Source organism: Falco cherrug, chromosome 5 (genome assembly GCF_023634085.1).
Source record: "Falco cherrug isolate bFalChe1 chromosome 5, bFalChe1.pri, whole genome shotgun sequence".
Taxonomy (NCBI): domain Eukaryota; kingdom Metazoa; phylum Chordata; class Aves; order Falconiformes; family Falconidae; genus Falco; species Falco cherrug.
In genome coordinates, this window is record NC_073701.1 from 34,703,412 (window position 1) to 34,727,856 (window position 24,445).

Sequence of the window (24,445 nt, forward strand, 5' to 3'; positions counted from 1 at the left end):
GGTGGCTTGGCTACAGCCCGTCCAGCCCATCAGACATCCTCTGCCTGTGTGCTCAGGCAGCAGCAAGTCCCACAGGCCAGGCAGCGAGGAAGTGGAGAGGGAGGGCAGGTGCCCTGCCACCTTGCCTTGGATTGGGCTTCTCATAAGATGCTCTTCTACCTCTGCTCTCCTCCCACCCAGCCTAAGGTGCCCCGACGTTTGCAGTCACGCATCGATCTCACTTAAGGCTGGTGAGACACTTCTAAATTGGAGCAGCAGCATCTGGTATTCAGCACTAATTGACTGTAGTCCCCTGTGAGGGACACAGACTAGAGGTGCTGAGCCACGTAAACCAGCGCAAACCCTGTCGTCACTCCCTACTGCCTTCCCCTGACTCACTTTCACTGAGTAGGGTTCGGTGTGGGAATGTCAGAGTAATGGGTAACCTGGCTGGAATGCACCAGCAGATAAGTGGGGTAAGATAAGGGGGAAAGTCCAAGGAGACAACTCCTTATCGATGTCAGGAATGCTGGCTCAGGGGCACATCTGTGCTCTCTTCCCTTTGCAAGGCACTGCTTCCTCCTGCCCACTGGCTGCTCAGAGCAGCCAAGAGGAACCCATCAAACCCATGCCCTGAGGTTCCCAAATCTATTTAATTTTGGTTTTGTGGCACCAAATGCCACATTGAATGCCACATCACTCACATCCATGCTTTTCTTCCCCTTCCTTCCTTCCTCCCTCCCTCCCAAAAACTTGGGTGCAGGAGGAAATGGTGCACTATGAAGAGATTACACAACCATTCCCCTTCTGAACCCCACCTACAGTCTGCTTTGCCCTACCTACTACCCATTCAACCCCACACCCCAGTCTGACCTGAAAAGCACCTGACATTATCTGGGGGCTGTTTCCATCCAGCAAGGGCTCCTTTCCTGTTAGTGGAAAAGCTTTGGACTTTGTTGGTGTCTTGCACAGAACTGCAGAGCCAAAGATGTCAGAAAAGCCAAAGCAGCTGGAGAAACCACTGCTTGTGTTTTTATTAGAGCTAGGGAGTGGCACCCATCAGTCCAGCTTGAAGGAGGTGACCCTGAAGCCTCCCTCGACACTCAGGTAGCTGACGTTATTGGAGGAGTGCCTGTTGGGGAACTCCACTTCATGCCCATCCGGTAGTTTCACTAGGAATTTGTCTGCCAGCATCTCAATAATGATCTGGGAGAAGAGAGGGGAGGAAGGGCAGGAATTGGGGACAAGGAGGAGATTAGTAGGTAAGCATCCAGGCAAAAGGCCCGACTGTTACATGTGAGTCAGACCTGGTCCCTACAGACTTAAGCAAGGTGCGGGGGGTTGAGCTGAGGATGATGCAGGAAATGAGTAGTTGATATCAAAGCTCTGAGCTGGTATCTAGACTATGACCTTGGTACGGAATGTCTCCTGGGGTTGTTTCAGCTACTTAGATTGTAAACTCAGAGCAGTTAAACCCAAGTATATCTTTATGCACCACATGGCTTAGATCTGCTCTGGGCAGGGCAGAATAAACCTGACACTCCAATGCCCTCAGCAGCTTACTGGGACACAGATAAAGGAGTTTCGCTGATAAACATGCACAAGCAGACAGGACAAGAACACATTGCTGATCATTGCAAATTAAAGGGATCATTCCCCAAAGCAGTCACCTCACCATCTCTTCCCAAAAGCCAGCCATGACTGAAACAAGCTTCCTCCCCACAGCAACAGGAACAGGATTACCCCTAAACACAGCCCTGTTAATGTCTCAGGACATCAGATGGGGTGAGACAGCAACTAGGACAGCATCCCTAGCAGGAGGAGAGGGAGGACAGACTGGCAGTGTGGATCCAGCAGTAGTGAGGACAGAAGAGCTAAGGGAGTGTTTTTTGGATGTTGCTTCGAGCTCTGGCTTGCCTTAAAACCTGTGTTTGCATAGGAGGGAATCAGGGAGAGAAATAAGGTGAAGAGCAGCAAGGTCCTGCTTCTTGGAGATCCCCTTTACCTTCAGAGATTCCCCTGGTGCACTCACCTGCTAGGCAGGTATGAGGGGCAGGAAATCCTTACAAAGTCTGAGACATGCAAAGTTCCCTGAGGAAAAGCTGAGGTTTTGAAGGAGGAGTGGAAGTAGCAATCAGGACCAAAAACCCAGAGGATGAGAATGAGGGCCTGTTGGGAGGGAGCTGCAGGCATTGAATGGGACTGAGAGGACTAGAGTATGGGAATCTGCTGACCAGGGGCTTCCCCCCACTGCACACACCCCCCACAACCCCACACCAGCACAGACCCCTCACCTTCACAGTGGAGCCCTTGGAAAAATGGAAGTGGTTATCACGATGCTCTTCCTGCCAGACACTGTTGCACCTGGAGTTGCAGACGATGACAGATTCATTGAAGCGGGGACTGAAGTGAAATGCCAGATCTGAGAAGCTGGAGCCAAGATTGATGCTGAAGCTGTGGGTGAACAGGAGGAAGGTCAGCTGCACAGGCAGGACAGGGTCTTGGAAGATCCAGCACATGGCTCTGCACCCAATTCTTCCCTCAATGTTGCAGGTACTTAATGCCTCCTGTTTTGTCATTCTGCCTGAGAACCAGGGGAGTTTGCACAGTGGTAGTGTAGGGGTTCCCCTAACACTGAGCTATGCTCACACTTTTTGTACCTGTCAGCCTTGGAAAACCACTTCCCTCTACAGCCCACCTTCAGTCCTGGCAAGTCAAGGTGATTTCTTTGTACTTACTTGTCAGCATCCTCAGATATCTTGCCCTTGACCTTCACGGTGTCCCCAGTCTTCATACCCAGGTTGAAAATTTCAAATTTTCCCTAAGGCAGAGAGAAAAATAGTCTGTGTGGCTCCTTTAGCCATTTCTCCCTGCCACTGCAAGTGACAGAGTGCTGCTTGGAGAAGGTGTCCCAGCCAGGAGAACATCTCCCGCTCTCAACTCCTCTTATGGCCAAAACCACTCCATGCTGGAGGTCTTGCATAGGCTTCTCACTCAGTGAGGAGTGGGCTGAGTGAAGCCAGTAAGTGAGAAAAGACACCAGAGAGACAGATGAAGACAGGCTTGTCCTCAGCAGAAGGAAAGGAGAGCATCACAGCAGACATACAAAGAGGGTTAAAGCAGAGGGACATAACCCAGGGTTTGGAGGGAAGCATCGCCTGCAGTCCAAGAAATGCAAGGATGAGAGCAAAGGTGGCTGTGGCTTGCTGGTCTCTTGCTCAGCCTTGCTGAGCTGGGGACCCTGGGTGACAGAGGACAGGAGCAGCAGCCCTTACAGACATCTTCCTCAGAGGGCAGAGTAACCAGGCAGGGAGCCACCAGCAGTTAGGTCAGAAACACTTCACATGCAGGGCTTTACATCCCTAGACTTCCTTGTGGCTTACACATTAACAGTGCCCCTGCCTCTGCAAGGCCCCACTGACTGCTATTAAGCCAGGAGACTTTGATCCAAAGAAATAACTTCCCTATGTACACTTCCTTTCATTAGGGACTCCAGGAGATTTAACCAATTCCCAGCCTCCTCAGTGGGCTCCCTGCAGAGGATGACCACACACAGCCCTTAGGGGTGCTACTCCAGCCACCACACAGGACAAGTATCTTCCCAGCTGGCCATGGAGGTGTGACCACCATGTTCACTTCTTTTCTGCATGTAACAGCTTAGCCAAAAGAAGCATCCCAGCTCCCTTCTTTTGTGGCAGGGGGCAGCCCCCAAAATCCACAGCAGCACACCAAAATGGTCCCCACCATCCCTCCCCATGGTGCTCTGAGGAAGGGCTCCAAGGGACTCAGGGGAAAGGGCAGCCAACACATCCCCTCTAGATGACACAAGCTATGAACAGTCCTTTGCAGGAGTGACATGAATCGCATCCCATCTCCTTCCCTTCTTGTGGCTCTAGGTTCAGACCCACCTGTGTGGATTGCACTAGCAATATGTGGGAGCTCTGCAACCTTCCATCCAAGCTCCGTCAAGACCCAAACCTTTTACCTCAAAGACCCATGCACATCAGGCTCAACAGCCCTGTCTCCCCTACCCCTGAGACATGAAAATGTCGTCTTCATAATGGAACGTCACTCCTATGGTCTTCTTCCCAGGTGAGATCTACAAGTCAGCAGACTTTGCGCCAGATTTGGCTGAACAAACTGGTGGTGTTTTGCCAGACTCCAGAAGTCAGTGGGGGAGCAAGAGGGAGCGGGAGGCCAGCAGTCCCCTCAGTCCCCGTCTCGAGGTGTGCAGAGAGCAGCTGAGTGCAGCTATCCTGCTGCTGCACAGCCAGCTGGGAGGCAGCTTCTCCCTTCCCCAAAATCTCCTGAAGTAAACAGAGATAAGTGCTGATAACCATTCCTTCCCGGAGGTGTTTCCTATTAACAGAGGGTTATAAAGCCCAGCAGGCTTGGAAAATCTGTTTGCTCTTGAGGTCACTGAAGCTGTTGGAGAAACACACCCAGGCTGAGCATGGAGCCAGCAGGAGCAGGTGCCGATGATTGTGGTTTCTGGCATTGGGTCTTTTTCCCATCACGCTGCTGTGTCCCACCCACCCCTTCACCCTGCTTCCCCATAGCCATCCCAGGGAAAACACAGGGCCCAGAGCCCCCCGCTCAAAATATCAGAGCATCCCACTGGCTATGAGGGGTTTCTCTTTCCAGCAACTCATGTTGTCCCTTTGCAGGGACAAGGGCAGTACAAAGACACTGTTTGCACAGCCACCTGTCATGGTTTACCCCAGCCAGCAACCAAGTACCATGCAGCCACTTGCTCACTCCCCTCCTGCCTCCCCCCAAAGTGGGATGGGGAGAAGAATCAGGGGGAAAAAAGGTAAAACTTGAGGGCTGAGATAAGAACAATTTAATAATAGATAATAATAATAATAATAATAATAATAATAATAATAATAATAATAATAATAATAATAATGGAGATGGAAGGGGAGAGGAATAAAATGCAAAAGGAAGGGAAAAAACAAAAGTGAGGCACAATTCAATTACCACGTGGTGACCGATGCCTAGCAGCGATCTGCAGGCCCTGGCCAGCTCCCCCCAGTTTACACACTAAGCATGACACCCCATGCTATGGAATACCCCTTTGGGTAGTTTGGGTCAGCTGTCCTGGCTGTGTCCCCTCCCAATTTCTTGTGCTCCTCCAGCCTGCAAAACTGAAAAGTCCTTGACGTAGTATAAACATTACCCAGCAACAACTAAAAACATCAGTGTGTTGTCAACATTGTTCTCACACGAAATCCAAAACACAGCACTGCACCAGCTACCAAGAAGAAAACTAACTCTATCCCAGCAGAAACCAGGACACTACCACCAGGGTTAGTTATCTGAACCCACTTTAAGCCAGCGAACACACAGAAACAAAACACTTGTACAGCTCGAGAGATTGCATCCGGGGCACACCATGAACTCCACCAGAAAAATCCTGTCCTACATGGCTGGCCAAGGTGACACAAGAATGTTGTGGCAGAGACACCATCCAGGTCCCAGGCCAGCAACATAAAGGAGCTTTTCCCCCACTTCCCACACAGACCAGACGGAACATCACTCTCACTGGGATTTATCCACTGATCCCACTGGCAGAGCGTGAGGCTGCCCAGGAGGGAGAGCAGCATGTGTCTGAGGGATGGGGAAAGCTACCTGCACATAGGGTTATGTGTGGAACCGCAAGTACCATGGCTGTGAGAACATGCAGAGAGAAAGACAGGCAGGAAAGAGGCATGAGCTGCTCAGAGAGGGGCCATGAGATTTTATGGAGATAACACTAACCCCCCTCCTACAATGCTCAGCAGAGGCGTTCACCCCCCTTTTATTTGCCACTGGGAACAATAGTGGGAAGCCAGGCAGCAACTCTGCCAGCGCTGGCGACTTCCTTCATCTGCAGAGCTGAGCCTCTGCATGGTCAGACACCAGCCCTGTGCAGATGGCCTCTCTCATGCAGGGGTATGTTCTCCCCACATAGGAAGGGGCTGAGACTTCAGGGACACCAGAAAAGCCAAAATTCTCCAGTACAATTGGAGGTAGTAATTGGGTTGATGAAAGGAGGGTGAAAGGGGCAGGCTGATACTTCCCTGCAGACATTGCAAAGCAGAAAGCCTGGGGAAATGGTGATATGATGGTAACATAAATCCCAAAGAAAGAGGAAATCCGGCTAAAGGACATCTGCAGAGGAGGTGGAGGGTCTGTGCAGTGAGGAAAATACAAGCAGTGGTTGGTTGTGGAAGCTGGCAGCCACTAGTCCAAAGGATCCAGGAGCCCTTCACCCCCAGAGAGATGATCCTCTAATAGCATACCTGCCTGGGAGTGCCTCTCTGGGGCCCTGTATAGATGTTCAGCCTGGCCAGAGGACAGCTGGCCTGTACTGGCATAGGTTGTTCACACTGCTGGCACTGGAGGAGGCTTTGCTGCATTCCCAGAGGGTGCCTTGGGACAGCAGAGATCTGACAAGCAGCCACTGGCAGGAGGGTGGGGACCATGCCCATCCCAAGGGCAAGGTGAACTTCCAACAGGGAGCAGGCAGCCCTGCAATTTTTCATGGAGAAAAAAAAAACACAAAACCATATTTTAAGGAGGCAAGAGACCAAGGCAGCCATGTCAGCTTTCAGCCAGAAGTCCTTTGCAGAGTGCTTTCACCCCATGTGACACTTCCAGTTGCAGTGGTCCCATAAGGTCAGTTTTGGGGTTAACAGTCCTTCCCAGACTTCCTGCTAGTCCTGGGGACATCTCAGCCACCAGGAGCACCTATGGGATCTCAGAACCATTGGGGTGGCTCAAGACAGCAGCACCTCATGTACCATAGCCTAAAGCTACCACATCTATGACAGGGCACCCACACAGTTATTGAGAACAGACTGAATGCTACCCTTCCCAGCAGGCTGCCAAGATCCTTAGCAGCATCATTGCTGGCAGCAGTATTTACTTTGTTTTCTTACTCAGGCAGGAGGTAAGCCAGCTAGGTGTGAAGCCCTGAGGAAAACCACAGGCTTCCCCACTTCCCAGCCAAGGTAGCCCAACTGCCCCCCCCACCCCCCACCCCCACCCCCCAGCTGTGAGAGGTTTCTCAGAGCCTTTTGTAGCAGGAGCAGCCCCCAAAATCCCCACCAGCACACCAAAATTATCCCCACCATCCCTCCCAACAGTGCTCTGAGGAAGGGCTCCAAGGGGCTCACAAGGAGAGGGAACTGAACACATCCTCTCTAGACAACAAGAGTTATCAACAGTCCCTTGCAGAAGGGACATGGGGCATCACCAGGCATGATGGTCAGCCCAGAAGGGAAGAGGGAGAGACGGGAAGGCAAGGTAGCTGTGCCAGCTGTGTGAATGCATGTGCCACTGCCCCCCACGTCAAACCAGGCTCTGCAAGAAGAGGTGGGAGATCCCCTTAGCACCCTCATGGAAGGCTGCAGTTTCAGCTCGGCACTAATCAAACACCGAAGAAGCGGCACCAGAGGAGGACACTGCAAAGGAGAAAAGGCGCCTGTCCCATTTTGCACTCACGGCACCAGGGAGCCTGTGCTGTGGACCAGTCATTGGCAAAGGGAGCTGGAGAGACCAACCATGCATTCTTTCTCGGAGCAGCAGCTGCTCACTCTGCTATTATTTCCTACTGCTTCATATAATTTGTACTCCGCAGAAAGCTATTGTCCCTTTCCACTGGCTATTTATTTCCTTGAATAGCCTCTGGGGAAGGATTTCAGTGCGGGAGTAAAGAAAAAAGAAAAACTCCACACAATAAATATTGAGCGGTGACCTGATTTAAACTGTGTTCTCTGACCCCATCTGGGCCCTGGTTGCGGTTTGTCCCAGAAGTTACAATTAAGCCACTTTTGTGCCTCGGTTTCCTCCTTCTATGAAGCCTAGGGGGAAATGCCCCCTGCCTTAGAGGGGTGTGGGGTGGATTTCAAGAAGCCGAGTCCTGGATTTTCAGAGGCCAGGGCTGAGGCCGCAGCTAAGAAGAGGCTTCCACCACCTCCTGATGGAGATGCTCAGTCCTCCACCTGCCAGTCACAAAAATTCCCAGATAGGTTTGACAGGTCTGGTTTCCCCTTTAGTCAAGAGGTGTTGGTTTGCCTCTCAGCAGATAGTGCTGCAACCTTCACCTAATCAATCCCTATACTCTGAAATCCAGGCAGTTTCCTAACAGAGGACTGAGAGAACAAAATTTACTTTCCTCAGCCAAACACTGAGGTAAGCAGGAGACTGGATAAGCAGGTCTGTGGATCTGGAGGGTGTGTACAGGAGAGTATTGGCCAGGAGACGCAGGAGAAGCCAAGGCAATGATAAGCACAAGGAAACTTGTGCCCATGAGCACTAACGCCCTGCCTAAGAGGTTAACTAGAGCGGGACAGCTCCTCTAGGGAAGGCACTGAAGTCTCCATATCAGATCAAGTAAAATGGGAAGGAACTAGGGACTGGAGATGAATCTCCTGTCATCTCTCATGCCCCAGCTCCCTAACAGTGCATTATCCAGAGCCCCTGTGGGAAGCATGGAAGTAGCATCCCTGCCCTGAACCAGGTGGTAAGGGATTAGAGGGCATCAGCATCCAGTGGGCTCTTGAGCAGCATCACCCCTTTCAGCTGTGGGGTGCAATTTCTCTTCCTTAGGATGTGGGGACTAAGAAGGAGGAAGGACAAAACTAGCTGAAGAGGTAAAATGTGGGAAAAAAACCCACCTTTCTTCAGGGCTAGGGGCAGCAGTGAAGGAGGGAACTCGCACCAAGCAGAGGAGCAGCTCAAGAAAACAGGGGAGGGATGTCACCTCTCTCCCTACCCCATCAGAAAGGCAGTGGTGTCACAGTGACTGGCACCTCCCATCTCCATGGGGAGCTCAGATGTGCTCTGTTGGATGGTTTCCATCCCCATGGCTAAGTTACATCCTTATGCCTTTGCAGGGGTCATCTCTCTCAGGCAGCTCTGAAGTCTGTGGCAACATTTTTGTGTGGCACGAGTTGTGCATAGGGATGGGAGGAAGGTGGTTTGTGTGCAAGGAAGCTGGTTTATAAGGCACCAGGGCCATTTCATCGACCCAAGCAGCCAGATGAGTCATTCTTCTGGGTCCCCAACTTGCCTGAGGGGCAGGAGAACAAACAGGCAGAGGGTGGGGGAGGTCAGAAGACTGATTACATGCCACCCAGTTCCGTTTCCAGCCTTCATTTCTCTAATTCTTTCCTTCATAGGGGCATGCCAGGAATGTGGGTTGTGGGAAAGGCTTTCAAAAGCATGCCTGGAGATAAAAATGCACTTGTGTTGAAAGCTTCCCTACTGGCTTCCCCCTCTCCTGGACTTCTGGGATCTCCCATCTTTACCCAGACTAGTAAGTCTGGAATGAGATGTTATTAGCTTAGTGGGAAAAGGATCTTCCAAAGAGCTTCCAGAAAGGATCAGCTTCAAGAGGTCTTATGCTCCAATTGCATCTTGCACCAAATGATTCAGATCTCTAACGGCTTTATCTTGCCATTGAGTAAGGAAGATGGCAGCCCCCTCATCTTGCACATGAGGAAATTGAGGCCGTCACCCAAGTTCACATCCAAAACCGACTCTTCTTGTTTGGATTCTCATCTTAAAAGCTACCACGTCCAGATTTAAAAATAAATAAATAAATATTTTTTTAAAATCTAGCTTTGCAAACCTGTGCAAGAAGCTAAAAGGAAGCTGTGCTCCTCTGGCTAATGCAGCTGGAGTATCAGAGATGCTGATCTCTCACCATACCATATACTATCAGTAGCAGGTACTGAAGCGTTCAGTGCCTCTGAAAAAAATTATCCCTCGGGTGGGTCCAATTAAGTCTGAAAACCAGAGGCATTCAACGAACAGATGCCTTCCAACAGTGGAAGCCAGGGGACTTCCGAGATGCCCCAAGCCCAACTCCCCTGACTTCAAGGGGACCATTTCCCACAACAAAGACAGTGTGAGACCAGGGGGCTGGAACTCAAATAAGCAAAAGAGGAATGCAGTGCTGCACTATACACTGAAGGTCCATGGGGACCTCCCTCCATTGAGCTCCAAGCAGCCATCCCAGATTCTACCCCACAGGACAGCAAAGGCGTGCAGTGAGAGTGCTGCCGGGTCCCCGCACGCAGCAGTCCATCCCGCACAGGGAGAACAAGGCTGCTGGCACTGCGCAACTCACTTTGAGTGTGTTTCTCACGGGTTCCAGTGCTGAGCCCAGGCGGGTTGGACAACTCTGAGGACTTGCAGGAATCCTTCAGACAAGCAGAATCTGTCTGAGTCACACACATGAGGCGTGATGCCAAGGCTGGCTCATCCACTGGAAAAGAAAAAAAAAAAAGAGAGAAAGAAAGAAAGAAACACTTAGGGAGAAATAGCAAGTTTTGAAAAGCCACAAGAATTAACAGTTTATGGGCTGGAAAAAAGGGGGAAAAAAAAAAAAGTCTGTTCTCCCATGATCGTGTCACTAAAGCAAAGTATCCCTCATCCCTGCTGGGAAGCAGCAAGCCACCTTACCACACACCAGCTTTGAGAGGGTCTCCACACTGGATCTAAGGCCATGGCTGAGGTCTGCAGAGGAAGGGGTTGTCAAGTCAAAACTATCTGTTGCTCCAAAATCAGCTTGAACAAACTCCCTTTGATGGCCCTGCTAAATGAAACGGTAAAAACCAAACCAGATGGAAACAGGAAAAAAAAGCTGCCAAAAAAAAGGGAATCCAAATCCCAAAATGACTGACTCAGTGCGAGAAATGGGCTTCTAAAGAGAGAACTGCAGACATCTGAAGGAGACCTAAGAAAAGACCAGGCCCACACAACCAGCTCTCCCTGTTCCTCTTCTCCCCCCTTCCAGGGGTAAGGGCACCAGAAATACATGAACCCACCGACCTTCAGAGAGAGCCACAGGGAAAAGAGCTGAGCCTGACCCGCTGCAGGAGCACCAAGGACAACCAAAGTGCAGAGGAGGTCCCAGCACTCACCAGCACAAGGAGTGCTACGTTACTTTTTCCCTGCTTCCCAGTGAGGAACTTCATCTCTGTACAGTACTGCAGGGAGTAGGGCAGCAGAAGCTTGCAGTTGCTTTGCACTACCGAGACACCTCCCCTCCCCTTCCAGCATTATAGTGGGCACCAAGGGACACCCTGTGCATTTGAGGACAGCCTGTTTTGCTGGCCAGTCCTATATGGGCATCCTGTCCCTCCTCTGGACTGTTCCTGTGAGCCTCTACTCCTGTTTCTGAACCATCCCACACAGCCGGTAGTACATAAGCCTGCACTTGACCACAGCAGATGTTTACTCTGCTTTCCCAACAGTCGCGCTAGGCTGTTTGCGCTCTCTGGCTTTCCCTTCCCTCCAGTTTGCCCCTCTTCTTGCTGTCCTTATTTTCCCCACCACCAGCAACACACCCAGGTTAGGACCTGGTTGTGTCTCTCTGGCTTCCCTCAGGTCTCTTCATGCTGCTCCCCCCAAGAGCCCCACAGCAGCAAAGCAGACACGCAGCTTTAATTGCAGTCACATTCCTAGATGAAGAACACTTGCTCCAGAGAGGGGAAAAGGGTATTACATACTAAATGCTTTGAACACAACTCATGCCAGGCAAATCTTACCATATCCCAGGCTGAATAGCCCCAAACATGTTGCCATTCACCACGACAAACAGACTTGCCAAGCCAGGATCAGATAAGAACAATGCAAAGAGGACCGGTGGCTGCAACTGCCAGGCAAGTTCCTATCTGCACGCAAATAGTTTATCTCTTCTGTCAAGATGGGGCACGCATCAATGTCTGCTGCACAACAGCAGGGAAAAGCTAGTGGAGACCTGCTGCCTGGTCCTGAACATGCACGTAGCACTCCTTACAACACTGTCCCTGAGGAGCATCTCTATTACTCACTTGGTCTCATTAGGAAAGGGGCGGGAATCTTTCCTGAACAGCTCTGGCAGAGACGCAGCTCCCTAGGGACCGAGCTCAGGACAAGCTGAAGAATGCCTAGCGCCTGCTCTGGACACCAGCAAGTGTCGGGCCAGCTGCAGAAGTAGCATGGCAGCTAGAGGACAGCCGGAGGGAAGAGGGAAGAGGTCTCATAGCTCTCTCAAGCCACTCTGCGACACTGTTGCTTTCATCCTCATCAACTCCCAGCACGTATCCTCCTTCTGAAATACAGCCAGAGCACCGCTACAGGGAAGCGAGCTACTCAAGATGCAAAGCTACTCTGTCCAAGGAGGGAGGTGGAAAGAAGAGCAGCCTCTGCTGGGAGCATCTCCTCCTTCTGCACAGATGAGGGGAACTTGGGCTGCAATCTGGGGACAACAAAGGTGCAACATGGTTGTGGTGAGACCCAGAACATCAACACTGCCTTTGAAAGGTCCGCTGGGCTGAGGGGAACAGCAGCATGCCACTTGAACACAGCCCTTCCAGGCATGGACAAGGATCCATTCAGATGCACCTGATACTTCTCCTGGCTGGGGAACTCAGCTGTCAGTAGCACATTAAACGGGGGATGCATGAGCTCTGCCCCTGTTCTGCTCCACGAGTGAGTTCCCAAACCTGATGTAGTTTGGGTTGGCAGGGGAAACAGGACAGAGGTGTGTGCATGGTATGGGAAGCCCTTCCAGAGTCGCATGCTCCATGGACAACAGGATGGGCTCCTTGTTCTGCCTGCCTGAGGCCAGAGAGTCAGAGGGACAAATTCAACATGTCTGTGCAATGTTTCCTCAGAGCACCTCTCCCACCCCACAAGGCAGGGTGTCAAATGTGGCCGGTGACCCATAGCATAAGTTGCAGGACGCTGAGTCACAACCCTGTGTTCAGCTGTGCCAAGCAGACAGAGCATTTCCCAGTTTCAGTCTGGCGCACACACTCACCTACAACCTGTTGCATGACATTTCCCATCTTTGGAGAGTGAAAATGTGGGAAAACAGGTGGTAAATATGCAGGCTGCAGGGGACTGCACTTCAAAAACCTGCCTTCAGAGGGGCCTGGATTTACAGGGTGTAGCTGTTTTGCTCCCGGCCCCAAAAGCAAGGAGCAGGGCACAGCTCCCACCCATGGGGTTAAATGCTCGGCTCTGTTGGGAATGTTCCCCAGCCCACGCTGTCCCCCAGCCATGCCTGGCTGGGCACTGCAGCACTACGAGCTAGCACAGGCCAAAACCACGCCAGGAACAGCGGTAATGAGGGCACAGCGCGAGCCACCAGCCCAGGGCAGCACTCAGCCCTGGCCCCATTCCCGTTGCGTTTATTAAGACAGACAAAGCCAGAGGGACCAGAAAGGAGCCTACAAAAGGCCAGGTCCACCCTCGAGAAATCTATGGGCGCAGGCTCTGCATCTCCCTCCTCCACCTCCTCGGTCCCAGTTTTCTTTTCATTCCTAACCCCTCGTCCGTCATGCCCCGGCAGTGGGTTCACTGCGCCCTGCTGCTCCTCGCCTCTGCCACAAGCAGGGCTGAAGCTGGCTGCAGTGCCAAGCAGCAAAAGGATGGGCAGCCAGGCTGGAGGGAGAGAGCCACCGGACTGCCACCTCCTACCGTTTCACAGTCCAGAATTAAGCCAGCACTGAAGTTTCCTAGGGAACCTGAGGCAGCTGCAGCCAAAGCAGGATCACCGGCAATGGGGGATTTTCAAGCCTGGGCCAAAACCCATCTATTCAAGCTCACCAGCTGCCAAACCTGAGCCAGCTGCGCAGCCAAGCACACGTGCATTCGGTGCCGGGGCGCCCTGCAGAGGGAATGCCTCCTGCCTGGGCTGTGTTGTAAAAGAGAGGCTGCGCACGGCTGTGTCTCTGAGCTCCCCGGGTGACTAGTACACTAAACATCCCTGGCAAATGCTTCACTAAGTCACACTTCGTTGTCACTGCAATGCAGGGACGTGTTCATCATCCAGGCTTGGGGATTTGTTGCAGCTGGGCTCCCTGATTTGCTCCAGGATGCCCAGTTTCATGTTGCCGATCTCTGCTTGGATTGTGCTTGGATGCCCGTGAAAAATGACTTTGCAATAGGATTTTTCTCCTCCTTCTCCCTCCTGCTGTTCTTTAGAGCCAAAATGTATCTCAGCAAAATTCAAGACTCTTAAACCATTTTTTTCCCCGGTACGTGTGCTTTCTAGTGATGCCTCGCCCATCTGCTAGCAGTAACACAGCAAGCCAGGGCTACAGCGAGAACGGGCGAATCTGTTCACCTTTCGGAGTGCCTCTCGACACCTGAATCCCGAATGCAGAGTATCGGTAGCAGATCTGTTCCAGCCTGGAGCTGATCTCATCAGCAGTGCAGTGAATGACTTCATCGAGGCTCCCTCTTGTGGGCTCGGGGCCTTCGACGCTCGCTGCAGCCCCATACATGTAAGCAGCTCTCTAACCTGGCAGGTCTTCCTCTCCCTGTTCTGCTTTTGGCTCATCCAGATACATAACGCACCAGCCCGTAAGCCATGGCTATGACTAGGGCTTCTGTCCCGTCGGTTTTCTTTCATCTTTGCCTGCTGACAGTACTGTTCCTCGGCAGCATGAGTGTTCCCGTGTTCTCAGAGCATCCCCTTACTGTCCCAGACTGTCTTGGGAAGGAGCTATCAGCAACAGCAAATCCAGCTGAGCTCCCCAGGGCAGGTAACAAGGCACTGCCACTCCCTACGCTGCTGCCCACTCGCTCGAGGGATCAAAACAACCCTTGAGTTACTTACCTGGAAGGAGAGCTCGAACACAAGCAGCAGCAAACTGCACAGCTCACCTCTAACTCTGGTATTTGCGTTTCTCGCTTGCCTCGCTGAGCCAGCGGCTCTAATGACAGAACCAAGGTGGGAAGGAAATTTAGTGTACAGAGGTGAAGGCAATTCCCCAGAGGAAGCAAGTGCAATTATTCCCACACTAACAACCGGGGAAACTGAGGCACTGAGCATAGCTGTGCACTGCCTTGAGTCTTGCTCCGAGACACACTTAATTGCAGAGATCTAGCCAGCAGGTTTTCTGATCCCTTATCCAGCATCCTATTTCCTCATTCTGCTCCTGTAGTTGTAGAAAGACGCCTTTGATCACCAGGGACAGGTCTTCCTACAGCAAGAAGGGAAATGCTGAAAGAAATGGAAGGGAGCAATCCTGGTGGATGACTGCATACCACAAGAAAGTGCTGCATATGAAAGGGAAGGAGACATTTCCTATTAGATTAAAGGAACTCAAACCTGCTCTCCCTCTAGAGAAGTATGCAACTCTGTACTTCTCTAATTGCAACCCTTTGCTGGGAAAGGTGCTTAGAAGTATTGCAAAAGGAAGGAGATTAGCCAAGGTCAGGGAATAGCAGGGCTACAAAGCCAGAGGATTGCGTAAGAGGTACGTGGTCCAAGGTGATGTCAGGAGAGGTGCTGCCAGCCCTCTTCCAAGAGAAAGTAGCAGAGGTAAAACCGAGCCAAACCCCCAGGAGCTGGCTGCTGCAGTCAGCCTGAGCAGGAAAACAAGAAAAGAGAACAAAAGACTGCAGTACCAAGCGTCAGGCAAGTGAAAGGTCTCTGGCAGAACGCCTGGCCAAGGAAAGAGGAATGTGACAGGGGAAAGGGAACTTCTTGTCACAGGCCAGTGCCGATGACCCAGCAGGAAGCGCACAAAGCACTCCCTGCCGCACACAAGCGCATCTGAAAAACATTGCAGGGCTTGCATAAACACGCAAGGCAGAGAAACTAAACAAATGTTGGGACAGAGCGGTTTTGGCTGGCTAAAGACGACCTGGTGGGTGGAAAATCCCTCTCTCAGGCGACCTGGTCACTCCTGCAAGGCCACCTTCCTTTCCAACTGAGTGGGACTTAATCCCCTTTTGCGATTCACCTCGACCATCCACGCAGCTGTTCGTCCAGCCCCAGCTGGCGAGGCAGGAGCTCTCTGCCTGCTGCTACTTTCTGCGAGGCAGCGGGGCCAGCCAAACCTGGGATCCCACATCTCTGCCAGCACACGCTTCCCTCACCTGCACGCCAACTGCCCAGGCCTCCTGCCTGCACCTAATCACTTCCCTCTGCAGCTGGCTATGAGGCAATTATAGTTCCAGCACTTTCATTCTGGAGCGGCGTTAATTGCAACATGGAGCGTCTCACTCCATCCAAATCTAGTTTGGGATTCCAGCTGTCGGTAAATATAAATCAAGGGACAGGAGAAAGGTTTTTCCTCACACGTCATCTTGCCACTGTTACAGGGAGCAAAATTTGGATTTGGATCTCTTTTTTTTGTTGTTGTTGCACTTAGGCTCCTTGTTACATGGAAAGCAGAGGTAACCAAAGGGGGAAGAGACTCGTAAATCTATGAGAAATAAAAGCAAGGTTTGAAAGGCCACTGCTGACACAACTGGTCACGCATGAGTTCAGTCACCATTGTTTGCAACCCGCTGAGAAGAGGCGCAGCCTTCCACTCATCCCAGACTCGCTAACCACTGGGTGTTGCCATAGAGAGGAAAATAAACAACCTTGAGTTTCAGAGGGATCGAAACCTGAGCGAAAGAGGGCTGTGAAACACCAGACTGCAAAATCACTCTTTTAGAGGCACCGATACCGAAAAATCAGAGACAAAATTCTCTAATACTCGGTTTGGAGTGTTAGAAAGTAGGCATTCTTTACTTTCGGCACCAGATACACAGGGGATAAGATCCGCTCAACATGCATACTGACTTTGTTCACTGTTTATATAGCTGATCTATACATATTAATGACATTTCTGAGAAACTATTAGCATATTCATTACAGTTCCATGAACTACTTCTGTCTACATTCTTACTATGCATGTGTAGCCTAATGGGTGGTTTGGGTCATCATCCTTTCTTCATCATCTTCCTCATCTTCTTCTCGCCCTCTTCATGACCTTCTCTTCTTCTGGCCCTGTTTCAGCACTCTTGGCTCATGTCTTGGTTTCGGACCGGTTCTTACCTACTTGGCAGCTAAACTATACAATGCAGCGTACTACTAGTAGCTAAACTACAGTAGAGAGTTGTGCAGCTCAGCCATGTCATGGATATGTAGTTGCAACATTTATAGTTAAGCACACTGGTAAAATTCCTCTGGTATCAATCTCTCCTTTATTTTGATGATTTGCATAAAACAAGTCATCATCCTTCTTACACTTATTCTATTTTAAACTATTCATTTATACTTGCACCTTCAACACAATTCTGTCATATAATTACAGCACTGAATCATAATAGAAGAGAGAAGGTAATTTCCCAATAGTACAGTAATTAAGATGAACAATTTTATTTTTTTTTAACCAGGACAAATTAGGTAGGCATGAGGTAAGTTTGTTCCAAATTTCTTTGAATCCCTAATTAGTGTCATCTTTACCTGTTCACGTAAAATTTTAATTTGTTCCTAAACTATCTGTAAATCAGTAGAAATTCTGCCACTTTAATCCACATATGTGCAACAACTTGTGCTAATAACTGTACAAACACTTCCCTGTGAGGCTAACAATTCGATTCTGCAGAGCTACCTTTGATAAACTAGACACTTCAACTTGTAGTGCTGGTATTGCATCCAGGGTCCTGTTCTCAATATTTTGTATTACCGATGATATGTTCACGATTGTCTTCTTTAGTCCACTTACCCCTGATTATGGAAGAAACCATATAGCAAAGCTATGGAAGGCTGTGTGTCTGTCTGCGATAGCATTTCAGCTTCTTTTGGTTCGTTTGAAAAAGGCTCTAATCCAATTATCAAACTATTCTTGTGAGATTAGGAATTGAGGTTCCGAGGGCATATGCTCCTTGCCAGCTGGGGGGTGATGTTTTATGAGCAGTATCTCCACATAGCCAGTACCAACCACTTCCTGCCCGGACCGGGAGACCAAGATAATTCGTTCTGTCCATGTGGCTTAATGTAGGTCTCCAAAATGACTTGGTTCTATTACACCCAGGGAAGCAGCCTATAAAGGCTTCATAGTTCCTGTTAGTTACATGATTATCACACCCATCATTTCCAAATTTTAAGTCACTAGTGCTTAAAGAATCATTGCCTGGTCCATATAAACAAAGGGTTGAGTTTTGACCATCTAGCAACATTGTAACCTGTATTTCCCTTTGTCTTTCTTTTGAAAGATACTTGGCCACCAAGGATTCTTAGGGTGTCCTTTGCCATATTCTGGATTGTTATTTCACTGATTGGTATGGGCACTCCTATTAAAGGCAGGTCTTGCCCCCTCCCTGAAGTTGGCAGTTGAGTACAAATCCAACAATCGCTTCTGTTTAAGACATCAGTAACATTTCGGACCAACATTAGGTACAAATTTTAATCCCACCCTACAGTCCAGATCACTTGAGTTACAAGTTCTATGGTTAATAATACCCGATTATACATTTGGCCTTCTAAATTTGAACTTCACTGGAGATTGTTTTTCTATGATTCAGGGTGTAGGGGCCTTCTTTACTGGAGAGTAATGGATCCAAGGCCCTTTTCCCTCTAATTTTACTGTTGTGTTTGTGATCACCCACACCTGATATGGTCTTTTCCTCTTTTTTTCCAATGGTTCCAACGTCCAGGTTTTCAAGCAGACCCAGTCTCCTGACTTGGAAGGGGTGTATTGGAGAATCCAGTCCTGTCTCCCAAGTACCCATAACAGATTTCTGAAGTTCAAAAATTATTTTTCCTGAAGTTATTAGATAATTTTCCAAATAGAATTCCCCTTCCATTACTACATTTCTTGGTACACCTGGGACCTGATAGGGTTTTCCATACATCATTTCAAAGGGTTTTATTTTAATTTTACCCCTGGGTTGCACTCTAATTTTTGATAGAGCTATCAGTAGGGCCTGAACCCAATTTAAATCTGGGGTTTTGGCAAATTTTTTTCAAGTTGTAATTTTAGCGTATGAATCATTCTTTCTACCCTTCTGCTCAATTGTGGGTGGTATGGGACATGAAGTTTTCAAGTAATTCTTAAAAATTTGCTTACTTGTTCTACAATTTTGCAACAAAGTGTGGTCTTCTATCTGATTATAAGCTTTGTGGAACTCCAAATCCAGAAATAATTTCTTTTACCAATACCTTAACTAATTTCCTAGTTTTATTGATGCAACAGGGAAAGGCTTCGGTCACCCAGAAAAGGTATCCACTAAAACCAGTAAATAACTATAATTTTTCTTTCAGGGTAGCTCAGTAAAACTGATTTGCCAGCAATCCCCAGGAAAATGTCCATGTCTGGTAACTCCAAATCAAATCCGGTTCTTTGTCTTTGGGTTGTTTCTTCGGCATATTTCACATCATTCAGTGATTGACTTTACAATTTTCTACATCTTTTTACTCAAAACTGATCTTTGTAGATGTTTAAGTAAATTTTCAGTTCCTCAGTGAGTCTATAAGTGTTTTCTCTGGGCTAATACAGTTGTTATTTGTTGTGGAAGAACAATTCTATTATTTTCAGTAATGGCCCACCCATTTTCTTTTATTGTGGCTGTCAGGGTATTAATCACTTTCCGACCTTCTGCACCATATACTGGGGTTTCAGGTAATTATGACTTTATTTAAAAATGATTTTATATAAAAGGTGGAGACTTTAAGGGAACCAGGACTAACAAGGGCAGATTATTCTTTTCTGCTGCAGCCCATGCTGCTAGATCTGTTTTGCAATTTTCCCTTCCTGTTGTGGTATATATAAACTGTGATTCTTAGTCCCAAAGTAAATTTTCAAGCTTCTTGAATAATCAGAACAGTGGCAGCCACAGCTCTCAAACATCTGGGCCATCTTTTGCTCATTTTGCCTAGTTGCTTAGAAAAATATGTCAAAGGTTTTTTGAAGGAGCCTAACCTCTATGTCAATACTCCCAGTGCAATGGCTTCTTTCTCATAAACAAAGTTCAAAAGGTTTTTCTAGGTCTGGAAGCTCAAGGTCTGGAGCCTTCATGAGGGACTGTTTAGCTTCTTTGAAGGTTGTCCTTCCTGCTGCATTCCACTCCAGATGCGATCCCATCAATCTATTCAAAAGTCTATATAAAGGTTTTACTAGTAGTCCATAGTCAGGCATCCATAATCTGTACCATCCCAGCGCTCCCAGAAACGTTCTTAGTTCATGAACAGTCTGTGGTTCTGGGAGTTGGCAAATTGTTTCTTTTCACCCAAAATCAAGAGCATGTTGTCTTTGGGAAATGTCAAACCCCAGGTACTTCATGGTCTGCTTTCCAACCTGGGCTTTGTTTCTTGACACTCTATATCCAGCTAGCCTGGCTTGGCCCAGTATCTCTCCAGTCCAGACCAGGGGAATCTGTGTCCTCCACTTCCACCAGGATTTCCCCTTTCTCTTTTCCATCCCTCTGTAAAGATAGTACTAGCACATGGACATAGTTACCTTCAGGAATCATCATTTTAACATCTTCACCCTTAAATCTGATTGTTGCTTGTAAAGGCTTGGAGGTTCTTGGCAAATACAAAAACTGATGAGTTACCCATTGTTTTCCTATTTGAGATGATATTGGTTTGAGGAACCGTGCTTCTTTGGCTTTCCCTGTTGCACCAACAATTCAAATACCATTGTTTACTGAATACGTTTCCCTGGTATCTACCAAAACCTTAATTTCTGCCTGATCTTCCCCCAGCTTATATATTCAGCATGACATCATATGTTATGTAATATCCCTTTGGCTAGTTTGGGTCAGCTGTCCTGGCCATGTCCCCTCCCAAATTCCCATGCCTCTCCAGTCTTCTCACTGACAGAGCCTGAGAAACTGAAAAGCCCTTGACTTCATATTATTATCATTGTTCTCACACCAAATCCAAAACTCAACACTGCATCAGCTAAAATCAAATCTATTCCAGTCAAACCAAGTACAGTATCCACCCCTTATTCCACATCATGTCACAATTTCTAATATAACCTCATTAACCACCACCACCCTTCCCATCCTTTGATATAATACACAGGTATCATTCCCCTAGTCTGTGGACCACCCCTGTAAAAATGTGTATCCACAAATGTCATTTAGTCCATGAATTTGGGCTCTGTCTGTTATAGTGGTCAGAAATGGAGAGGTGGTGTGTTGTATGGGGTTATGGGGTACCGAAGTCAGCTCTGGTTGGGTCACTGATGCACTTGCACTGTTTCTTGTAAGGTTTGTCCTCCATTGGTTCAGGTGGTTTCTGTCACACTGGAGTCCCATCCTGTCCAGTACAGCAGCACAGAAACAGCAGCGATGCCCTGGCCACTTTTCAGCCCAGGCCCATCACCATGGCTGTTAACAAAATGTTACCGAGCACAGCACAGTAAGATGATAAGCGGTACAGCAAGCAGTGAAAGCAAAAAGTGGCCACTAATGAGTGCTAGACTCTACAGCAAGCAAGCCCCATGGCAAGCATGGAAATCACACAGAAACCTGATGATTAAAGCTAAACAGCAATAACAGCTATAAATTCAAGCTAGCACATTCCAATCACTTCTGTCGTTATCTCAAAACCTTTGTGAACCACATCGGGCTCCAAAAAGAACTGTTGTGGTTTAATCTTGGCCAGCAACTAAGCACCATGCAGCTGCTCGCTCACTCCCAAGAGTGGGATGGGGGAGAGAACAGAAGAGGAAAAAGTGAGAAAACTCATGGGCTGGGATAAAGACAGTTTAATAGGTAAAGCAAAAGCTGTGCACAGAAGCAAAGCAAAACAAGGAATTCACCCACTGATAGGCGAGTGTCCAGCCATCTCCAGGAAAGCTGGGCTCCATCATGTGTAAGGGTTACTTGGGAAGGCAAACATCATAATGTTGAATGTGTCCCTCTTCCTTTTTCTTCTCCCAATTTTCAATTTTAAACACCTCTGTCCTATATTAAAAGATGAACAACACCTCCTTGGAGGTCTCTCCCAAGAAATTTTCTCATCCTTCACTAATGACAGCACTAAAGGATCACTTGGTGCCAAATTAATTCCACACTGTTTCTGCCACTCAGGATGATCCCGTAAGCTGAAAAACATATCAGCGTATATCACCTCATCCCATTTTCCTTCCCTTTTTAAAACAACATCAATTATAACAAAGTATCATAATCTAAGTTCCATTATTTGGCCACCTACAGCCATTTTCTAACTTATAAAGTGGCCACCACTGATTACAGTATTTAATCAAGCCCACCCACCTGACACTACCTACTGGTGGACCTGTAATCTTTCTCAGAATGTCATTATGTCATTCTTCACCTTAGATATGTTGCATCCCATTTTATCTTAGTATATTATGTCCAATCAAATTCAGAAATACAAATTTCACAAATAACAATGTAACAGCCAAGTAACACAAATCTAAGATAAATAACAGAACCCAGGCACAGACTCAAACCAAGAGTCTAATTCAAGTACCCATGTCACTCACCCAAATGCAGGCACAGACTCAAACAGACAAGAGGAATTAATGTGCCCATGTCACAAACGAGAGTCCAATTCAGGTACCTGTGTCACCAACATGAACACAGATACAGACTCAAACAAACAATAGTCTAATTCAGGTACCTCTGTTGCCCACATGAACACAGGTACAGACTATCGAATCCAGAGATGCATCTAACTTGCCCTGCAAGACATCTTACAATACTGTGTCTCAACTTATGGGTAGGACTTCAAGTCAAAATTCAAAATCAAAAGAATGCCTTTGTCTTACCAGTGAGGTTCTGCTTATGAGACCAGCAGAGCCAGGATGGGGGTGTCCCCGAGAAATCCTCTTGGTGCTGGCTGGACATCCCATGATTCCGTACTCAGTCCAAGTTCAAAAGCAGGATCCCATACTCATCATCAATTTGATACTAAAAAATTGGAGACAAAACTCTCCAATACTCAGTTTGGAGTGTTAGAAAGCAGGCATTCTTTACATTCAGCGCCAGATAAACAGGATAAATTCCATCCAATATGCATACCGACTTTGTTCACCTTTTATCTTTATATGGCTGATCTATACATATTAATGACATTTCTAAGAAACTATTACCATATTCACTACAGTTCTGTGAACTGCATATCACATCTACACTGTTAATACATATGTGGCCTAATGGGTTGGGGGTCCTCTGGTGGTGGTTTGGGAATCTTCATCCTATCTTCATCCTCTTCTTAGTCATCTTCCTCTTTTTCTTCTCTCCCTCTTCATGACCTTCTCTTCTTCTGACCCTGTTTCAGCACTCTTGGCTCATGTCTTGGTTTTGAACTGGTTCTTATCTACTTGGCAACTAAACTATACAATGCAGCGTTCTACTAGTAGCTAAACTACAATAGAGTTGTGCAGCTCAGCCATGTCATGGATACATAGTTGCAACTTTTATGGTTAAGCACGCTGGTAAAATTCCTCTGGTATCAGCATTGCTTTGTGGGTTGGAGAGAAGAGATGCACGCCTTCTACACAGATTCTACATGACCTAGAAGAGTACTATCTAGGCCTCAGTCTCCTAAAGATGACTTAAGGATTCTCAGAAAAAAAAAAAAACGAAGAGGCAATAGTGACAGGCAAGGCTGACTCATAAGATTAAAATAACACAAATAAAACGTGCCTGGACACAGCAGAGGGAAGGATGTGGCAAGTTTCAATGAAAGGCACTTAAAAAAGGCTTTGTGATGCAAGACAGTAAGAGTTAAAAAAAGAACTACATTCAAGCAGCAAAAAGTACTTTTTAATGGCCAAAAAATCCCCCCCAAAACAATGGCTATCCATAAGGAAAAGACATTAGGTGTGACATGAGGGCAGTTCCCTCGCCTGCCATCTGTGGGATTAGCACTGTAAACCAGTAACCCAGCACAGACCGCCCTGGCTCAGGACATCGGTCTCCAGGATTAGACATCTCCAAGACCAGCCCCTGCGTGGCTTTGAGCACCACCGCTGATACCCCTGAGCACCAGGGACTCTTCAGACAGGTGGAGGCTTCTGCTCCCTAAAGTCATTGAGCTAGCACCTTTCACCAGCATTATTAAAAAAAAAAAAAAAAACCACAAAACAAAAAACCCAACAAAAAAGTAATAAATCACCACAGGGAGAAACACCCACAGGTTCCTTCCAAGCAGGGCACAGAGGAAAGAAGTGATATTAGAAAGAAGTGATATTAAGTGTCACAGTTAGGACTGTCCTACATTACCAGAGCTGCAAGGAAAGCGAGGACAAACAGGGTTTATATTCCTGGAACCCCTCGCTATTTCCAGGGCCCCACCAAGCTGCACAGCCAGGAAGGCGGCCAGGCCCCGCCAGATCTGCGGCTATTTAAACTTGACGCCGGCCAGGCCAGGCCAGGCCAGGCCAACTCGCTTACTAGCACTTACAGTGTGTATATGCCCTAACACTCCCGACACGCTGCGGCGCAGCCCCCGCTCCCCCGCCCGGGCGGCCGGCACCGCGCACGCGCCAGAGCAAGCCGGCTCGTGTCCTTTTAAAGGACACGCCGCTGCCCCGCGGGGCGGAAGTGCTCCATCTCTGTACCGGAAGCGGCCTCACCTGCCAGTATGAGGGTTCTTCCGGGAAGGGCTCGGTCGGCTTGTTTTCGCGTGGCGGCTGGTTTCCGGCGTTCTGGCCTGCTCTGCTCTCGCGTGCCTTTTCCTAGAGGCCTTCCGCTTCCTTCCCCGTCCTGC

General features: G+C 48.4%; 1 protein-coding gene and 1 long non-coding RNA gene across 4 annotated transcripts; one reads left to right on the top strand and one right to left on the bottom strand.

The window, feature by feature from the left end:
* Positions 1-968: 968 nt before the first annotated feature.
* On the bottom strand, positions 969-24,427 carry LGALS2 (galectin 2). 3 transcript variants are annotated; one of them, XM_027815985.2, is made up of 6 exons: positions 24,312-24,427; positions 10,103-10,240; positions 6,267-6,495; positions 2,718-2,800; positions 2,274-2,433; positions 969-1,185 (listed from the first exon to the last, which is right to left on the bottom strand). In XM_027815985.2, exons 3-6 carry the CDS (start codon positions 6,453-6,455, stop codon positions 1,039-1,041), a joined length of 579 nt encoding a protein of 192 aa, XP_027671786.1. In that variant the 5' UTR covers positions 6,456-6,495; positions 10,103-10,240; positions 24,312-24,427; the 3' UTR covers positions 969-1,038. The 3 variants fall into 3 exon arrangements, with proteins under 3 accessions (XP_027671786.1, XP_027671785.2, XP_027671787.1); XM_027815984.2 differs by lacking the exons at positions 10,103-10,240; positions 24,312-24,427 and having other exon boundaries at positions 6,267-6,760; XM_027815986.2 differs by lacking the exons at positions 6,267-6,495; positions 10,103-10,240; positions 24,312-24,427 and adding an exon at positions 3,255-3,442.
* Positions 2,395-4,315, top strand: LOC114017962 (uncharacterized). Its single transcript, XR_003563326.2, has 2 exons — positions 2,395-2,532; positions 3,876-4,315. It is a non-coding gene; the product is annotated as an uncharacterized LOC114017962 (long non-coding RNA).
* Positions 24,428-24,445: the final 18 nt, after the last annotated feature.

Coding starts and splice junctions, on each gene's coding strand:
- LGALS2 (XM_027815984.2), bottom strand. CDS start 6,566: ATGGCTGCCTTGGTCTCTTGCCTCCTTAAAATATGGTTTTGTGTTTTT. Junction 2,801..6,266: donor AGAGAGGCACTCCCAGGCAG/GTATGCTATTAG, acceptor TCTCTGCCTTAG/GGAAAATTTGAAATTTTCAA. Junction 1,186..2,273: donor CCAAGGGCTCCACTGTGAAG/GTGAGGGGTCTG, acceptor CTCTTCTCCCAG/ATCATTATTGAGATGCTGGC.